The sequence below is a fragment of the Oryza glaberrima genome, chromosome 5 (assembly GCF_000147395.1).
Source record: "Oryza glaberrima chromosome 5, OglaRS2, whole genome shotgun sequence".
NCBI lineage: Eukaryota > Viridiplantae > Streptophyta > Magnoliopsida > Poales > Poaceae > Oryza > Oryza glaberrima.
This window is the reverse complement of record NC_068330.1, coordinates 13384173-13403313: the sequence shown is the minus strand read 5'-3', so window position 1 is coordinate 13403313 and position 19141 is coordinate 13384173. Positions and strand designations below refer to the sequence as shown.

General features: G+C 41.4%; 2 protein-coding genes and 1 long non-coding RNA gene across 3 annotated transcripts; all 3 read left to right on the top strand.

Moving 5' to 3' along the window:
* Positions 1-1933: 1933 nt before the first annotated feature.
* Positions 1934-3606, top strand: LOC127774188 (protein G1-like2). The gene is made up of 2 exons (XM_052300461.1): positions 1934-2352; positions 3537-3606. Exons 1-2 carry the CDS (start codon positions 1934-1936, stop codon positions 3604-3606), a joined length of 489 nt encoding a protein of 162 aa, XP_052156421.1.
* Positions 3607-4255: 649 nt separating this feature from the next.
* On the top strand, positions 4256-5830 carry LOC127772950 (uncharacterized). The gene is made up of 3 exons (XR_008017485.1): positions 4256-4394; positions 4893-5004; positions 5747-5830. It is a non-coding gene; the product is annotated as an uncharacterized LOC127772950 (long non-coding RNA).
* A 2297-nt stretch (positions 5831-8127) lies between these two features.
* Positions 8128-11147, top strand: LOC127772949 (uncharacterized). Its single transcript, XM_052298953.1, has 3 exons — positions 8128-8457; positions 8601-8660; positions 10728-11147. Exons 1-3 carry the CDS (start codon positions 8188-8190, stop codon positions 10890-10892), a joined length of 495 nt encoding a protein of 164 aa, XP_052154913.1. The 5' UTR covers positions 8128-8187; the 3' UTR covers positions 10893-11147.
* Positions 11148-19141: the final 7994 nt, after the last annotated feature.

The following is a 19141-nucleotide window of genomic DNA, read 5'->3' as shown; positions in this document are numbered from 1 at the left end:
TGAGTATATGTTAAATATTGTCAAAATGATGAAAGTTGAAATGTTAAGAAAATAATGTGAGGAAGATGATTTGACATATACTTGTTGATCTCTATAATATAATATTGTAGATAATGTGTCATGCTTGCATGGGATTTAAAATAGACTAGAATAGTAATTGATAGTGAGTGAAGATGTGGCATACTTGCATGTGATTTTAAATGGGCTAGAATAGTAATGGCTAGTGGGTGATGATGTGGCATACTTACATGTTGAGCTTTACCTTCTAATAATTGTTAGTGGGTACCAACTATGTAGAAAGTATGGATAGGTAAAAGTGAATGGTGAAGGGTTGTGATTGGTTAGGAAGAGAATGATTGTAGAGAAGTTGTTATATTTTAGGATAAATCTTGATGGCTAAAAGTTGTTATATTTTGGGACGGAGAGAGTAGCTTTTTACTATTAAACTATCCATAGTACCGGTGCGGTATTCTCACCAAAGAATTTTTGCCATAAAATATAGTAACTTTTTACGACTAAACTACAGCCCATACTAAAAAAAAGGGATAAGGTGGGCTCAGGATGGGAGACACTCCCGGGTGTGAGCAGAAAGTTTACGTAGTGTCCTTGTATCACTCCGTAAATTACGGGTGTTTCAGGGGAACACTCTGCAACAACTTCTGTTACGGGGTGTTCATTCAGAACACTGGGGAACACCAGGATAATGGAGTATTACACCAGCGAATGTGGGTCCCCATCCCTCAGTACAGCACGTTTTATTGGTGTGGAACGGCTGTTTCTTTTGGCGTCCGTGCATTTGCTGTGGTGGGGACGGCGCAGGAGCGAATCCCATGCGGCGGAAACAGAAAAGTAGCGGAAAACGTGACGGCGTCTGATATTTACAAAGAGCTATTGCATGTCACTCGGCAACCGTAACAAATGTAACGGAGGAGATGGTGGTGGCCTGGTGGGGGCCACATGTCAATGAACATTGAGAAATATTTCCGTTAGTTGGAGAGTTATAAAAAAATTGATTTGTTTAATTTGCTACGTGACTTTTTTAATCTGAACATCCCGTTTCTCTTGGGGTTTTTTTTGCTAATAAAATAGTCGTCATTCTTAAAATAAGGCATTTATATTTCGGTGACTACTCCCTCTATTACCCTGGCAATTCTGTAAGTAAAAAAAATATCAAAAAGCATGGTAATATTTTCAACACCAAATAAATTAATAAAATATATAAAATATATTTAATATAGGATTTAATAAAATTAATTTGGTATATGTTATTTTTTTTATAAACTTGATCAAACTTTAAAAAATGAGTTCAAAAAATCAAAATAACTTACATTCTACTCCCTTCGTCCCAAATAAGTGTAGCCATGAGTTTTCATGTCTAACTTTTATCTTCCGTGTTATTTGAATTTTTTATGATTAATATTTTTATGTTATTAGATTATAAAACATTACTAGTACATTAAGCGTGACTTATGTTTTTTTAGTTTTTTAAAAAAATTTAAATAAGATGGATAATTAAAATTGGACACAGAAACTCGTGGCTGCACTTATTTGGGACAGAGGGAGTAGAACGTAAGTTGCTTTGATTTTTTGAACTCATTTTTTTAAGTTTGATCAAGTTTATAAAAAAAATAACATCTACCAAATTAATTTTATTAAATCCTATATTAAATATATTTTATACATTATATTAATGGCAAATTTTGCTACAGGACACTTGTTATGTGTGGTTTTAGCCCTAGGACACTGCCCAAACTCACTTTTAGGGGAAAACACTCCATAAACGTGATAATTTGCCAGTGGACACCGCGCCGATTAAAATAATACTTTCCGGTTGGGGAGGAGAGAGAAATCGCGTGAAATGTCAAAAATGCCCTTGGGCCCACATATCAGCTCTATCTCTTGTCTCTCTCCTCATCTCTCTTTTCTCTCTCAGATGGCGAGGACGGCGGCCGGCAGAGTTGAGCGGGGCGGTAGCCGCAGTGGACGAGCGTGTGGCCGCCGGAGCCACCCCTCGCCGCCGGCGCTGTGCCCGTGCCCGCTCCGCCAGGCGTGGGACAGCCTCGACGCGCTCGTCGGCCGCCTCTGCACCGCCTTCAACGAGCACGGAGGCCACCCCGAGGCCAACCCGTTCGGTGCCCGCGTTGTCCGCCTTTACCTCCGCGACGTCCGCAACAGCCAGGCCAAGGTGAGCGGCATCGCCTACGAGAAGAAGTGTCGGAAGCGCCCGCCCACCTCGTCTTCTCACTCTCAGGCCGCCGCCGCCGCCACTTGCCCGGCGAGCCCAGCCGCTAGCCCGACGCCGGAGAGATCAGCCGACATGGGAGCTTGCGTCGCCATCGCCATCGCTGTGGGGTGCGCGCCACTCTTGCTAGCCGCCCGCCCCGGCTGCTCCTATTGCGCGCTCGCTCGCCGCCGCTCGCTGCCGCCTGCCGCGCGCTCGTCCACCGCCGCTGCCAACCCGCTCCACTCCGCCGGCCGCTGTCCTCGCCATCTTTGCCGTCCTTGCTTTCTTATATAAATTTTCCACCATTTCCCCAAATATTTCCACACATTCCTACAATTTTCCTTTATTTATTTTCAAATTTCATCACATTTAAACTGAAACTTGTTTTTTCGTAAAACTATTTTATTTTCTCAAAACTCATGGGGGATGCTTGTCTCGGTGCTTTTAATGAAAGTCCATCAGAGTTTGACATAAACCGGTCCAAATTCGTGTTCAGTTAGCTTAAAAAACTAGGTAGCATTCAAATTCAATTTCAGAAAAATCATGGTAGTTTCAATTAAAAAACGGAGATGTTTATTTAAGTTGATGGTTATCAATGAATATTTTTGAAGTAGAAAGAAACCAGTTATAACAAATAGAAAATTATTTGCTTAATGTGCAAACGAAAAGAAAATCTCTCCCAAAATTTACAATTTCTAGTGGCGCGCGCGGGAATGCAATTTCCCCATCTTTATCTTACTAGGGCGCCTCTCCAACCTTATCCTCCTCCCAGAGTAACACCTTTCACGCATCCCTTTTCCCTTTCTCCGCGTCGGCGCGTCCAAATCCTCCTGCTCCTCCTCCCCTTGAACTCCTCGCCGGAGCAACGGATCCACCGGCTCTGATGCCGATGAACGCAGGTCAGCTAGATCCAGCGCCACCTGCTCCATACTCCCCCGAATATTCCACTTACGAGCCCTGTCGCCATGTCTGGAGGTCATGTTCCCCACTTCGGTGCTGCCGCGTACTTGCGGCTCTCCCCCCTCTTCCTGCTGCTCCAACTCTAGCCCTCCCTCCGCAACATCCTCTCCTTTGCCCTACTCGCCAGAGCAATGGGGGCACCAGACTGCCGGCAATGAGTCCGGGGCAGCCAGATCCAGCGCCACCTCACCCATAGCAGTTGCTCCGGCGCGACGATGGCCAGGGGCCGCGCTGCCCTCCTCAGGTCAATTCCTTCCCACAAGCTCCTTTGTCCCAGATCTATAATATCTGGGCTATTCCCTAAGTTATCTGGTTCATTCAAGATTTTTCTAATTGGGGATTTTTTTTATAGGTTAATGCAGAAGTTAGGTGAAGAAGGACCCGGGCAAGACTTACAGGCAAGCTACCTCTCCATGGTATGATCTCTCTCTTCCCACCCCATGTCTCTTTCTTCCCTCCTGCACGCATGGAGAAGGGCCTTTGTGGATTTGATTTGTGAAGAGAAGCATTTTACTTTTCACCTGGACAGCTGCAAAGGGCTTTTTTCTAGAATATGATTTTTTTTCCCTCTAAATATAAGAACTACGCATTTTGGTTTCAGGTGGAGAACTTGGAGCTTAGATTTGATTTCTCGTGTAGCTAGTAACTACTCGTAAGACATACTTATATTCAATTTGTCGTGTAGGAGTACTTTTTTATAGAACCTTTCTTCAGTGCTCATTTGTTTTCAGGGTTTAAACCTATTTCTGATAATGAAACTACTTTTTTCATCTTTCATAATGATAAAGTGTAGCTATTTACAATTATCAATTTTTTCACTTTATTAGTGTTAGTGAGAAGAAACAATTGTGCTTTTGTGCAAGTTACTGGAATTAAGTGGAGATAAAATTCTTGTTTTATCTATATGATGCAATTCCTTTTCTTGAGGATTGCTTCCATGAGCCAGCCAGTACAACACAACTAAAATCATATGGAGTATGAACCAACTGTACATATATATATCTGTAGTTTGATTTAGAGATGCCTAAAATTTACTTGTGTGAAATTATTATTCCCTTTTTTCAGAAGATTGGAGGCATGTTCCAAGAAGTCATTGCAATGTCTGTTCCAGTACTGAACCAATCTAGCTCGGCTCCATTTCAAACCATCATAGGCACCACCTCAGACATTCTACTCACTGCAAAGCCAGGGAGCCATTTCTCTCTCTCAGGTTGGCATGTTTCCTTTTTATTAGTTAAATCATAAATTAACAGGCCCAACTTAATTATCATGGAATAAGCTGTTGACTAAATTTGTAATCTTGTGCTTCGTATTTTAAGTTGTTGCTTAGACTAGTTCCTGCATAGTTAGTTTTCAGTTAGTTTTTTTTTCAGTTAGCTGCATTTTCGGATCGGTGACCTATCTTGATTCTGTTGTGGGATGGCGCAATGTATGGATCGAGTGTTTACATGGTCATATGCATGTAACAAACTCCAGTTTATAAGGAGGATAATAAATAGATAAAGAGGAGTGACGAAAAAACTGCAAGTATTGCGCAGCACAAAAACTCTGTTCTCTCGTTTTGCTCTGTTTTTCAGTAAACTGTTTTTCGTCTGAAAAGGTCATAGTTCTAAGATAGCCACAGTCTCACGTGAGTAAAACAGGGGATTTGCTGACATAAGCCACAAAAATTTTACCCACCTAAGGTCACTCTGTATATTCATTTCAGGACAATTACAAGCATTGGGATAGCCAAGGCAGTAGATTCTCAATCAATTGGTGCTCTGTCTACTAGGTGAAGAGTGACAAATAAAGAATGTAAATGACCAACACCAAAGCAGGTACTACAAGCAAAGTTCCGTTGTCTACTACAATGTCTGAATATTGAATTTACTATTGTATATTCTCTTAATTGATTCTTCTCATACCATTGGATTTCTGAATATGAGAAAATAACACAGAAAAATTAGTAGGGGTAACCCTAATTAACTCATGTCATCTGATTACATGATTTACAATTTTGGTGCTAGCAAATTGATGAGTTTGTTTCTACAAATCCCATAAATTGTTGATAGTAAGATAAACTTTTTGATAGATGAGCAAGAATTGTTTGAGTTAGGATCATAATCATTTTTGTCCTAAATAACATTATATACCAGGAATCATGAAGATAAGAGAAGTTTGATTTCAATCTTGCATTTCTCCCTATTTTGAACATGCGCAATCATTTATTTGGATTTCAGTGCAATACATGGGCACTTGGCTAGTATAAAGAAAGAACTTCTATAAGCACTTGACCAGTCACTTGGGTGCATAGCGCTTCTTGGCATGTGCCATCAATAAAAGTTTCCAATATCAATTACTTTTGCTATACCTGAATTTTGTAATAAACCTAGACAATTCTTGAAGAAAGCATGAATAAGTTCAGGTAGTTTTTTTATTTGCATAGATCATTTATATAAACTTTCTGCTAATGCTATTTCATATAAATGTGCTATCACTGTTTTAGATACATGTACATAAAATGTTTTGAAGTAAAGCTGACCTACCTAATTAATCTTACCTCTTTTTTTGCAATCTCAGGATCTGCAAGTCAACTGGCTCATCTGTTATTTGAGGTGTTGTCGGACTGCCTGCGATACCATTCGTCAACTCTTTTCTAGTTGCACTACCTCTTTGGTTATCTAAGCTTAAGAATTAATATTCAAATTACATCTCAGATGTAGCTGATGAGATTGGCATTGCTATTGTTTCATATTAGATTGTTGCCAAACTGATTAATTGAACATGGATGTCAATGCATTGAAATCTATTCTACCATTGTATGTGTGATCATCTGTGATGTGTTATTAGGATCCTACTATTCTGATGTAAGCAAATAATATAAATGAATCAGCAAACCCATTTTAGTTTGCCCTCAAGTAGAGTTCTTGTGTGTCACATTACAGTGTCCTAAACTGAACACATGGTAACGAGGGCACTGTTGGTGTGTGTTTCTTGGAAAGTTAACATGTGTCATGCTATGTCAACACCCGGTAACAAGAGAAGGTTTACCGGGTGTGTCCGATTGAAAAACACACGGTAACTTTCTCTGCACTACGCAACTGTGCCTTGACCGTTCCGTCTCTGTCGCCGTTGCCTGTGGAGTTCTTTTGGACGGTGGGGTGAAAATGTTACCGAGTCTTAGAGCACACGGCAATTATCACACTGTTACACGGTGTATCCACCTAGGACACACGCAACTATGCACGGGAAGGAGAAATCTCTCCCGGGCGAAGATTACGGAGTGTGGCGCTAAGTAACTCTGTTACAGAGTGTTTTTCATGCATTGCCGAGTGTTTTTGACACTCGGGAGTCTCTCCCTCTCCAGTAGTGTAAAATACCGTATCATTTTAACGCAAACCTGCTCAAATAGAATAATTATTTGGAATAAGTTGACCGGAGGTCCCTCAACTTAACAGTGAGATTTTTTTGAGGTCTCTTAACCACAAAAACTAGAAATGTGTACTCCTAAACTCAAGGTCCTATGGCAGTAAATATGGGTGGTTTCACTGACGTGGCATCTTAGTCAGCAAAAAAAAATTAAAAAAAGTATGTGGGGCCCACATCTCCGATGCACATTCACAAGCAGGCGGGCAGATTCGGGCGCAACGGCTGGCGGCAGAGCAGGCTCGGCGGCGCGCGGGGAAGAAGCGGGAGAGGGGGAGAGGAGGTGGGCGCGGGTTCGCGGCGAGCCGCGGGATATGGGGAGAGAGTCGGCCGAGACGGTGGGTACGGCGGGCGGGGCGGCAAGCAAGAGCGGCAGGCGGAGCGGCGAGCGAGAGCGGCAACAGAGTGACGGGCGAGCGAAGCTGGCCATGGGCGGCGGGCGAGAGCGGATGGTGGAGCGGTGGCGCTCGTCATGCTCCAGCTCTTCACCCGCCGACGTCGTCATCATCGTCGTCGTGTTGGTCGACCTCCTCCACAAGCGCAGCAAGCAAAGCAGCGGTGTGTGGAGGGCCGCGGGCAAGTGCAGCAGAGCAGGGGGTCTAGTCGGGGAGCGTGAGTAGCCCAGCGCCACGCTTGCCCGCCTCTGCTGTCATCGGCCGTCGATTCCTCTCTCCCCCATTCCTCGTCGTCGTCCCCAGCACACCAAGCTACGGATGGGCGTGCTTGCGCGCAGGTGGGGCGAGCTCGCTGGCCGCCTCCCCCTCCCTCCCAAACCACTCCACCCGGCACCTGTCGACCGCGACGACGATGCGGAAGATGGTGATGATGAGGACGCCATCCTACTAGGCATCGTCCGCCGCATCCCGTGCGCGTTCGACTGTGCTGACCACCTCCTCTCCTCCTCTCCTGCCGCTGCCGTCACGCCGTTTGAGCTCGCCATCGCGCCGGCTGTCTGCTCTCTTTTTCTCCCGCTGTCGTCGTCGCGCCGGCCGGCTCTCTTCCCCTCTCCCGCCGCTGCCATCGCACCGGCCGCCTCCTCTCCTTTTCTCCCGCTGCCTCCGTCGCACTGGCCGGCTCTCTCCCCCTCTCCCACCGCCCCCGCTCCACCGCCAGCCACCTCTCTCCCGTCTGTCGTCGTGCCCACTAGAGAGAATTGGGAGAGAAGAGAAGAAAGAAAGGAAAGGAAAAATGTGGGTCCCACACCATTTTCTCTCACTTACATGTGGGTCCACATATTTATTTTAACTTTTTTGTGAAACCGGGCTGTTATACTGCCTTAGTACCTTTTTCGATAGTTTTACATAGTTTAGGGGTAGAAATTTCTGGTTATGTGGTTAAGGGACCTCAAAAAATCTCGATGTTAAGTTGGGGAATCTCTGGTGAACTTATTCCTAATTATTTTCTTTAGTTTGCAGCCCATGTCTAGCCCATGGGCTCATGCACTAACAAGCCCAGTTGGGCCTCCCCCTCCTTAGCTTTGCCAGCCCAATAACCAAACTCCCGCACCCTATCCATCAAATAAGCAGCCAAGGATAAGAGGAGGAGGAAGAAGAGCCGTTGGAGGAGGTCGCAAGCCAGCGAGCGAGCAAAGCAAGATGATGATGACCATGTCGTCGCCGGCGGCCACCGCCCGCCTCCCCGCCTCGCCCTCCCTCGGGCCCCGCTCCCTTCGCCTCCTCCACGGAGCTCCGGCCCGGAGGGGCAGCCGCCGGCTCGGGGTGGTGCGCGCGGCCAGCGCGGAGGTGGCCGCGCCCGACGCCGCCGCCGCCGCTCCGGGCTACACCTCCGACTCCCTCATCCTCTACTTCAAGGCGGAGGGCACCATGGAGGAGAGGGCCATCCCCAAGATCACCCAGGCCCTCGAGGTTCGCTAATACACCCTTGAGTATTGTTACTTCCTTCCGAATTTGGGAGGGTGGGCGGCAAAAACGGAGAATGGGCAAGAAATCGTGAATGGATCTGCAATTGATGGAGAATGAAATGAAATGTGCGTGGTTTTGTGGTGTAGGGGGTGGAGGGGGTGAGCGACCTGGAGGTGCTCATCGAGGAAGGCATCGGAAGTGTTGTGGTAAGCTCGCCTGCTCCTACGCCATCATAAATTTGTTCTGCAATGCACCTAGTTATCCAGCAGTGAGGTCAAACCCAATTGTGCAATAGTTTTGTGTGTTATGTGTCCTGGAAGTGGTCAAGCACGTTTATCTGACAACCTGACTAGCTAGTGAACAAGGACAACCTCAACTTGGAAGCAAGAGATGGTGGCAAATGTCCTATGTTTGTCTTGTAGTTGCCACCCTTGAATTATTTTGTTCTAAAGTACATCTTTAAGAAAATTTATGGATTTGTTGTGGTATGTCGGCACTCATCAGATAAATCGCGTGGCATCAGGAAGAAGATCATTGATTTTGCGTCGCTTATCTGTCTGTAACAATAAGCTTCAAAATAATATGCAATAGTTTAACATACGGATGCACAGAGTTTTGTCTATAATAACAGGTAGAACAGATCTCACTGACAACTTATTAGTAGCTAGTGAACAAGAACAACTCAACTTGGAAGCAAAACAGGATGGCAATGTCTCCTATATTGTCTTATAGTTGTCACCTTTGAGTTATTTTGTACTTAAGTACATCTTTAAAATTCCATACGCTGTACTACAAGAAAAAGATATGCAAGTGATATGAACCTCACTACCAGGAATTCTACAAGAACAAATTTGTATCCTAACTGTATTGCTCACGGGTGAACCATTGTTCAGTTACAAGATGATATATTTTGCTTGTTGCATTTGCAGTAACTGAACTAGATATTTTTCTTACCTCAGAACAAGAGTGAACAACATGTTTAAGCAGGGCAATATTTGCTTTCAAATAAAGATCGGCTAAAATATCTCAGCCTGCAAAAACTTCAGTGCTTTGTTTGAATCAAAGATTATGACAGCCAAAATTTACACAAATACTACCAAACCAATAGTTTCCCAGAAATTTTAAGACATCGGTTTCCAATTGTTTGTTGAGCTCATGGTCAAGAAAGTGTTCTATTTAATCTGACAAAATCTCTTATTGTTATGATTTCTGAATTCTGAGTGGTGATATACATGTATGCGGTGATATTGTTGTTTTTCTCCTGAAAATTGCTTTTTATCTGTATTGGGATCTTCTATGTTACAAACAGATTTAGGCTCTTTAATCACTATTACCTAATCTTGATGCAAAGATACCTATCTTTTACCAAATAAAAGCTTTATTTTCCTGAAGACTGGAGAAGGGATTTATTACAATGGAGGTAATAATCACTGTGCAAAATCTCCAAGGCAAGTGACTATACGATTAATAGGGAACATATCCTATGCACATAAGTCCTCTCGTGTACACACCATGCACACTAACTAACAAATTTCACCAAAAATTCTATAAAAAATTGTACAGGTACTTCCAATAGTATTACACTTGTGTGTAAAATCTTAATCCCAAATTCATTATAATTTAACCTAACAAAAGAAGATAAAAATTCTGACAGTTTTGAAAGTATAAATCTATCAATATTTTGTCTTTTTTGTTGCCCCATATATATAATGAATTTGAAGACGAGACTTTACACATAGATGTACATGCATAATTTTTTGTGATATTTTTTAGTTGATGTGCACGATGTGTACATGATAAGACTTGTGTGGAAAGGATACGTTCCTTGATTGATAATCATCAATGTTTGAGAAATTCACAATAAGAAATTTCCATACCTGATCATGGTGCCTTAAACCAGTCAATTGTATCACCGATTCTTTTCCTGCTGCCTTTTCTGTTTTCTCATTTATTCTCAGACTACCATGTTTCTTTCATATTCTAGAAGCATACACAACAAAAGGCCATATAACCCCTGACTTCAGGTCACCATGATTTCATTTTCCTAACAATACAGAGATTAACTCCAAGCATGTTTAACAATGTCTAACTCTGTACTGATATCTGGGCTGTGCTGTGTTAGCTCAGCCATTATTTCTTCATCCATCTCAAGCCTCATGATGCAAATCAGCATGAACTCATTTCTTTCATCCGAGCTTTTTTATTTATAATCTTCACTCCAATAACTGAACTGATGTTGTCGATCTACGCTTCTGTTGCTGCTGGTTCTACAGTTGACAAAGGAGACGACGGTGCAAGCTACCGGGGTGGCCTCAAACCTGGTAGAAGCCATCCAGGGAGCTGGCTTCAAGCTGCAAACACTTAGCCTCAGCTTCGACGATTTTAATGAGGATGCAGCCACAGTCGCAGGAGAGGATGACGACCAAGCCACAGAGTGAGTGACTATGTCATGTCAACAGCTGCTGATCAGAGCTACTTCAATTTGCGGAATGCATACGATTTGCTCATGTTATTGGCACTCTTCAACATTTTGTTTAGTTGCTGCACAGCACTCCCTCTCCTTGTAATCTCTGAGGAAGTTCGTTGAAGTTCTAGCTTATGGCCAACAAAGGAGGAAATGGTGTTTTTACTTGTGTATTCTGATTCAGAGAAAGTGTTCTGATTTTTTTTCAAGGTCCATATTAATTTGTTGAGATGTTTCAGCTAGCCTAGTGGCCTATCCATTACACTAGTTAGTATGAGACTTTTAACCAAACAAGCCACAGAACTTGCTGTCTGCATGCTCAAGCTGTTACCATCATAATGTCTGCTTTTGCACTCAACAGGTGACCACACCTATTTTAGGAATTAAGATAATCCCAAATCAGTCTAGCGTCAAGTTCTTGCCATTCTTCCACGGTTCCATACCTGTCGCAGGCCTACTTTTAGGTTTTGCACTTCAGGACGTCATACTGGCCAGATATTTTGCAACTCTTAAGTGGTTGATTGGATCTCTGATTTTGCCAAAATTAGATTTTGTTAAACTTTATTTTTTGTTTGAATCACATGAATAAGAGGGTTATAAAAAAATGTCAGTGTGTCACAATTTTAGCTATGTGTTTCAAACAAAGTTTACATCATCTCCAAGGGACTAACCTACTCCTTAAAATTAAAAATTATCAATGTTATAAAATAGTGAAGTGCACACGCGGTTCCCTAAACATCTACGGGTATGTTATTTAGGTTCCAGAATTCTCCAAATGTATTTTTGCCGTCTCCAAACTTGTTCTGGTGTCATACGGGTCCAAACGGACGTCAACCCTCTCCATGTGCCGACGTGGCATGCCATGTCAGCGCCTATATGTTGGTGGGACCCACATATCAATCAAATAGAAAAAAATATAATTACAAAACATCTTTTCTCACCTTTCTCTCTCATCTCCCTTTAATCTTTTTGATTTACTTGATGGGAACCCCGCTGGCCACACGTTGCTATGGGAGAATTGTGTAATGAAATAATATATATGACTATATGAGTTATAAAATTTTCTTTCTTACTTACTATACATTTTTTTTCACGTGCTTATATATGTTGTAAATTGATTAATTATCCAAAAATTATAAATGATTGTGTTGTAAGGTGTGACTTTTGAGGAGAAAAGGTGCAATTTGTACCTTTGATGAATCACCCAAAAGCTAAAAATAATTGAGCTGATATGGTTTCATGAGATAAGAAAAATTAGCATTAACTATACTTAGTAGGGTTGAACTTTATAGATATATAGGATTAGAAGAAAATAAGGTTGGTCGGTTTTCCCTGGTTCGAGGAGGCCTGATATTGGCTCAGCTCCACCGGTAGTGAGAGGCGAAGCAGCAGGGAGGGTTTGGTTATGTCATCCTGGAGGGATGAAGAACCCAACCCGGGGCTCCTCCCATGCAGCGACGGTGAAGGTCGGCGGCTGCTAGAAGGAGAACAACAATACGGTAGTGGCGACTCTGGTGAGTTGGCCTTCAAGGAGGGGGTAGCGGGCATTAGGGCGTCGAGAGGAAGCGGATGGAGGCGGCGCATAATAGTGCGACGGTGTGCAGTCGACGAGCGTCTAAAATAGGCAGCGTCAAGGGGAGACCCGGAGGCTTTGCGGCTAGGAAACAAGACAGGAAATAAAGGTCTTGGGGTTGGGAACTCATTCCTACCTTCAATTGTGCAAAATGATGATCGATGGTGATGGATTTTTGGAGCGGGCGCCGACGGTCAGCCTAGGGTTCCAGCTATTCCAGGATGTGCCATTTCCTTCCTCTGCATGAGTCCATAGTTCAATTTCCTTTCCCTACGCCGAGCCCGTCACTGGCTGCCACTGGATTGAGCAGAGGACGTGGCTGCCGGAAGAGGCTCCTTTGACTTACTGCACTTTGACGTGTGGGTCACTAATAGGTGGGCCCACAGGCTATTGGATCCACCTGTTAGCCATTCAAAGTCAGAGAGCACTAAGTTAATAATCTATTTCCCTGGCCATTGTTCTCAACGCCGGCAGCTGCAGCAGAAGAAGAAGATGGAAAAAGGAGAAGGAAGAGAAAGAGAGATGAGAGATGAGAAACGATGATTTTTAATTTTAATTTTTTCTATGTGACTAATATGTGGGTCCCACTAACACATTTGTGCTGACGTGGCATTCTAGTTTAGCACTCAGAGCAGGTTGATACCTATTTTGACAAGTTAGTGCATCTTCTTTTTAGAAACATGGTATAAACACAAGCGCTTATAACTGTGCACACACACCCTACTCCTATGAGAGCACCTTCAGAAGAATAGTCTAGCATATCTTGAAATTGATGAAGTTATCACAAACACCTCGCTATGAACGGATACGCTACCGATAACTGAAAGAAAAATTACCATAAATATAAATGTCCTTATTAAGTCTAGGACCTGAACACAAGATGGTGGGTTGGTTCTACCAAAAGGAATTAAAAAAATGAGCTACATTCACTTCGTCTCGAAAATGTATTTTAAAGTTTAGGGATCTAGATGATAAACCCGTACAAGTATAATCCGTGCACTTTGCCCTTAAAAAAAACAGTGTTACTCTCCATATGTAGGGGCTCCAATCATGACCTCCTTCCCCATATAATTTGACAAGACCTTATTGTAGATCGCCATCTGCTATGTCTGCTGCTTGCGCACCGGTAAGTCTTCCTGTATTGTCATACGGAACTTCAAAAATCAAACCTAACCATCGCCAAGGTTCTACCCTTTCCTTGTCAGTCAGCCGGTCAACATGCCATTCACCTGGCTGCCGTTGCCACACATACTCTTTGCTGTTGTTTGGACCTTAAAAAATCAAACATCATCTTTGCGGGTTTGTTTTTTCTAACCTCGCCACCTTCCTCTAGTCTTCTGTTCCACCGTGCCTTGCTGACCCAACTCTGTTGCCCTTACAGTATTATACATTAAAATCGTAGCTATTAAAAATAATGACATTTTAATGAAAATTAATAAATATGGAAAAGTTGAATAAATAGAGTAGGTTGAAAGGCAAAGAAGTATAAGGATGGAAGATTTTTAAGATTTTTATGAAACTTTCTATTTGAAGATTTTTCGAGAGTCCCTTGGAGATGCTCTTAGGTCTAAAACCTAGACAAAACTTCTTTTAGTATTCACCCCACTTTGCAGGCTTTCTCTGTGGTTTTGCTATTTTCAAAAATCATGCTATTGATGTTGGTTCATATGGTACCACAGATCCGGATGCAATATTGGATTAGTTCTATTAACCAAATGTATACGATTAATTAATTAGGAGTAGCATGTTTGGTGTGTTTTTTCTCTATTACATAGAAGATTCCACTACACACAGAAATACACTCCTTAACAAATGATTAATCTGAGTTGTGTGTGTTCAAGGGAGGATTCAGCGTAAGCGCTGAGGGGACTCAAATGCCCCACTGGATCACCAAGGAGAGAGAGAAAGGGAAAAATGAGGGAGATGAAAAAGAGAAGGGCCAGGGGCTAAAGGAGAAAGAAGTAGATAAATCTCCCCTATAATGTTTTTCTAGATCCGCCTCTGTGTGTATTTTGTTTTTACATGGATTCTTATGTTAGTTAGCGACGCTTCGACACTTTAACTGAAAAATTTGGTTAATGTGGTGATTTTTTTTATGTGTGTGGGTTGGGTTGGGGAGGGAAGGTTAATTGTGCTCCTTTTTATAGTGAAAGTGGAAGATGAACCGTTTTAACAAAGGTTGTTTCCTCTGAACTCGAACTTCAGTCGGTGTAAAATCATATGATTTACCAAAATGACAGGCATCATGCGCATGACTGAACGGGGTTGGATACTTTGCTGTCGGCAATAAATTAAAACCACTCTTACGTTAGGCCAAATTAAACAACAAATGCCAGCATACCTGCACTTGAACCAACTAATATTTTATAATTAGCCGATTTCTGAGCAGAGATCGAACAAGCAACAAATTGTAAACCCCAGGAGGAGTCAGGACAGATGACAACATGGAAGGAAACGTTACAATGGACATAAATAAAGTTGCAGGTAGCAAAAAGAAAAGTGGCATTATGTGAGCACGTGAGGGAATTTTTGGAAGGTGACCTCGTACGTATGTGGGTATATGTTCTCCTCGTGAGTCATCGTTTTGGCCTATCCGTGTCCCTTTTCTGCCCCTCTCTCATCCTCTTCTCGGCCTTTAGGGCCTTGGATGCACCTGAAAGAATCACTTCAATTGGACCGAAATCTCCTATTTAATTGGAGCAAACAGTGAAATAATTCCCTGCCCTGGGACGTGTTCTAAGCTATACGACAGTTTTGTCACTTGTCAATCGCACAATTCCATGACAGTAACATAAGTTAGCTCTTTGTGCATTGATTTGTCTAGGTCGTTATATCATCAGCTCGTCATCAATTTGGATGCAGATGCATTATTCTAAACCAACCAGTGCGTCCTCACGGTATAACCTGAAGTCTCTTTGTTTTTAGAACTTAACCTGAAATCCCTTTCAATAGAACAACTTGCTCATGATACTCAATTCAAATTAAGAAAGTGGTCTAAAATACCAAGATGGGGTAGTTGTTACTATTGACAGTAGGTGGACTGTACAATTGAAATTTAATCATTAATTTTCATAAAACGTTTTAATTGAAACTGATAATGGGAAATTTAAATTTAAAAAATTACCATACTGTGAAATCATGTGTGATATATATGATAAACAATAGACAAAAATGATAAATGTTTGGACTAATGTGGATCAAACTAGGAGGTGATCATGGTAAGGCCATCCCCAACCTAAAAACTATCAAGTAGTTTCCACTTTTGCCATGTCATACAGACACTATGTATAGAAACTATATATCCAATGGATGGTGTCTTCAAATTAAATTCTCATCCAATCACATCTCATCTCTCTCTTTTTATCCACCTATCCCCTTGTTTTCATTCTTGGTTCATGTGTAGAGATGGTTTCTTTATCTTTTTACCCCTCTCCTCATTAACTCTCTTGCCACATCAGATTTTCGTTTATATGGCAATGTAATTAATGCTATGGACACTAGATGATATGGAGGGTTAGGGATGACCTAAGTGACGAGGGACTGAGATTAGAATGTGGTTTTCGAGGTCAAAATTCACTAGATGGAAGACGTGGAACAACTATGTTTTGTGATTATTGGGCTTCCTCTATCTTTATTATATAAAAGGTACATATAGAGAATATACGAAAGCAAATAAAAGAGACACTACACCAGAAACAATATTACCAAACAACTAAAATGCATTTTAGCATGTAGGTGTAGCAACCGGCTGCCCCCAAGTGTTGGTAAAAATCAGAATTTTGCCAGGCAGACAGGACAACCTCACGCGAGAACGGAGATTTTTGCACGCGGGCACATTATGCAAAAAGAATTTTTGGAGCAAGAAATTCTAAAAAGAAAAATTTCTGACACACTAGCTCAGTAGCTGCGGCCACTCCCGTGTCCGGCGGCCATCGGCGCCGTCGCTCCAACGATGTTGCGGTGGTCAATTGCCACTTCCATGTTTTCGCTTATTAGCATAATTGCGTTCCATTGTTACTATATATTTTACCTCCTAAGCTCCACATATATTTTTCTAGGCTGCATAGTTTTGACCCTTGCAATCGTTGCATCATGTCCTTAAGGTATCATGAACCAACGATCGGTTGCACTGTCTCTAGTGTTGCTGATAAGACACTTGTAAGACCTTAGTAAGACGCTTCCATTTGCTAGCCTCTATTACAATCCTTGTTCCGTAGTTACTAGGATAATACTCTTTTGTTGTTTCTTGTTTTGTACTAACAATGACAGGTTACATCACTTATCTACATGAAAAAAGTTGGATGGGTAGCAAACCATAGTTGCTACATCATATTCCTCAAGTGTAGATAATGTAAGTACTATGGTGAAAAGGAATTAAGTTTTCAAATGGAGAAAGCAAAGCATAAACAGTGCCACAATTTATTTCAAACAAGGTTCATGGTTAAGGATAGAGCATGTAGTGTTATAATCGATAGTGAAAGTTGCAGCAACCTTGTGAGTTAAGATTTGGTTGAGAACCTTGGATTGCCTACACAATGCATCCTCATCGATATTACTTCAAATGGTTCAACTTTTGTGGTAAGTTAATAGAAAGTAGAATTGTGAGAGTAAAATTTTTGATTGGAAGTTACCATGATACTTCAAATTTTGATCTTGTGCCTATGCAAACATGCTCTTTGTTGTTTGGTCAACCATGGATAAATGATAACAATGTTTTGCATAATGATATTGCGGATACATACTCATTTACATCCAATTATCGAAAAATAAAATTGGTACCAATGAGTCTTGGTGAAATTTTCAAAGATGATCTTGAGAGAATGATGAGTGGTATCAATGAGATTTTCACAAATATCTTGGATGATATTAATACTGCGTTACCTTCAATTATTACAAAACGAATGCATCGTTGTACCTCTTACTTTGGATACTAATATTTTTACAGGTATCTGAGAATAACCAAGGTAATGAGGAACACAAAGAAAGGCGTAAATAAAAATGGCCTAGTCATAGCTACATGAGTGCATGAAAATGTTTATCTTTTTTACTTAAAGTACTGCCAGGGCTTTGCCTCGCAGTGTGATTTTCATTTACAGCAAAATATTTACAAACTACAAGGAAGAAAGAACATAAAACCAGGAATTACAAAAGTTGTAACCAATAAAAAACTATCTGTTTTAAAGGGTCCTTCATTCTGCACATGCAGAAGAACTTCTTTCTTGAACAGAATTCTCCATGATTCAAAGGAAGGTTGCTCATTTTGAAAAAAATTCCCATTCCTCTGCTTCCAGATATGCCAAGCAGTAATAAAGAAAACTTCCAAGAAACCTTTGTGGCTAAACTGCCGGCGTGCCGATACAATCATTTGAAAAAAAGTTGAGATTAGGATTCCACAAAATACCCAAATGCTGCCAACATCTCTGACTGAAAGGACAAAAGAAGAAAAGATGCTATCTTGTTTCCCTCAGATTATTAACACAAAGTTCACAAGTGAGGTCATCGTTCTCCTTTGCACAGTGACGACGATCAAGCATATCTCCGGTGTTCAATCTATCATTGAAATGAAGCCAGGCAAAGACCTTAATCTATCAATGAAAAATGTTTAATTGACCAAGTACCTATAATTTTTGAAGATGAGAACAAAGGTAATAATAATGGTGCTACATTTACTCAAGATATTATAGTTATGATGTATGTCCACTACTTATGCTACAACAGAGCAACTCATAGTGAAAATAATTGATGAAATACATTTGTCACAAGATAATTTGCTTGCTGTTTCTGGTGATAAAAAAGAGTTGTGTGACGTTTCACTCATATCTATGCCACAACTAGTGAATAAACATGTTAAGTCTATAATTGAACCACCATGTGTTGTGTTTAAACATATTATTCGCGTTGCAAGAGAGAGAAGATCTTAGATTGTTATCTTTTTTAAATACTTGGGGCTATATTCAATTTGATGACCTTTGTCCACTCAATTTTTTAGATAAGAAATTATTTGCTAATTTGAATTGCCATGTCCTTCTCATATAGTTTTTCATGTTATTTGCAATTATGATAATAAAGAGGAGTATAATGTGCATAGAGTATATATTTATTTGAATAATATACCTCATTTTCACGATGATATGTATTATCTAGAGGACTGTCACACCCAGAAATTTAGCCCAAATTTCTAGAATATTTTGTGTATTAAATCCCTGTCCAGGAATCAGCCAGGGTACATAAAACAACAAATTAATACATAGATCCAAACAAAAGTAAAGCATAAAATACTTACAAAAGAGGCACTTAGTCCTCACACCGAAAAAAAAGCAGTAGCAGCGGAAAAGGCGATCCTAGCGGGGCTTCAGCTCCACTCCACAGGCAAAACTCAACTGGGGTCTGAGTCTTGGTCCTCTAACTTCGTCTTCATCTGAGAAGAGCTACACTTTTGAAAGGGGGAATAATGCAAGCCACACCAATGATGCAGACGTGCAAGGGGATACAAGGATGGTTTGTGGTTATTTGCAAAGGCAGTTGTAAAACATTTATAGTTGAAAACAGTAAAACAGTTGATTAATTAAGGAAAGATTACATCTCCACTGAACAAAGCTACACCGCGTTGAACAGGCCCAACCAAACCACCTGAACTACACCAATTCATT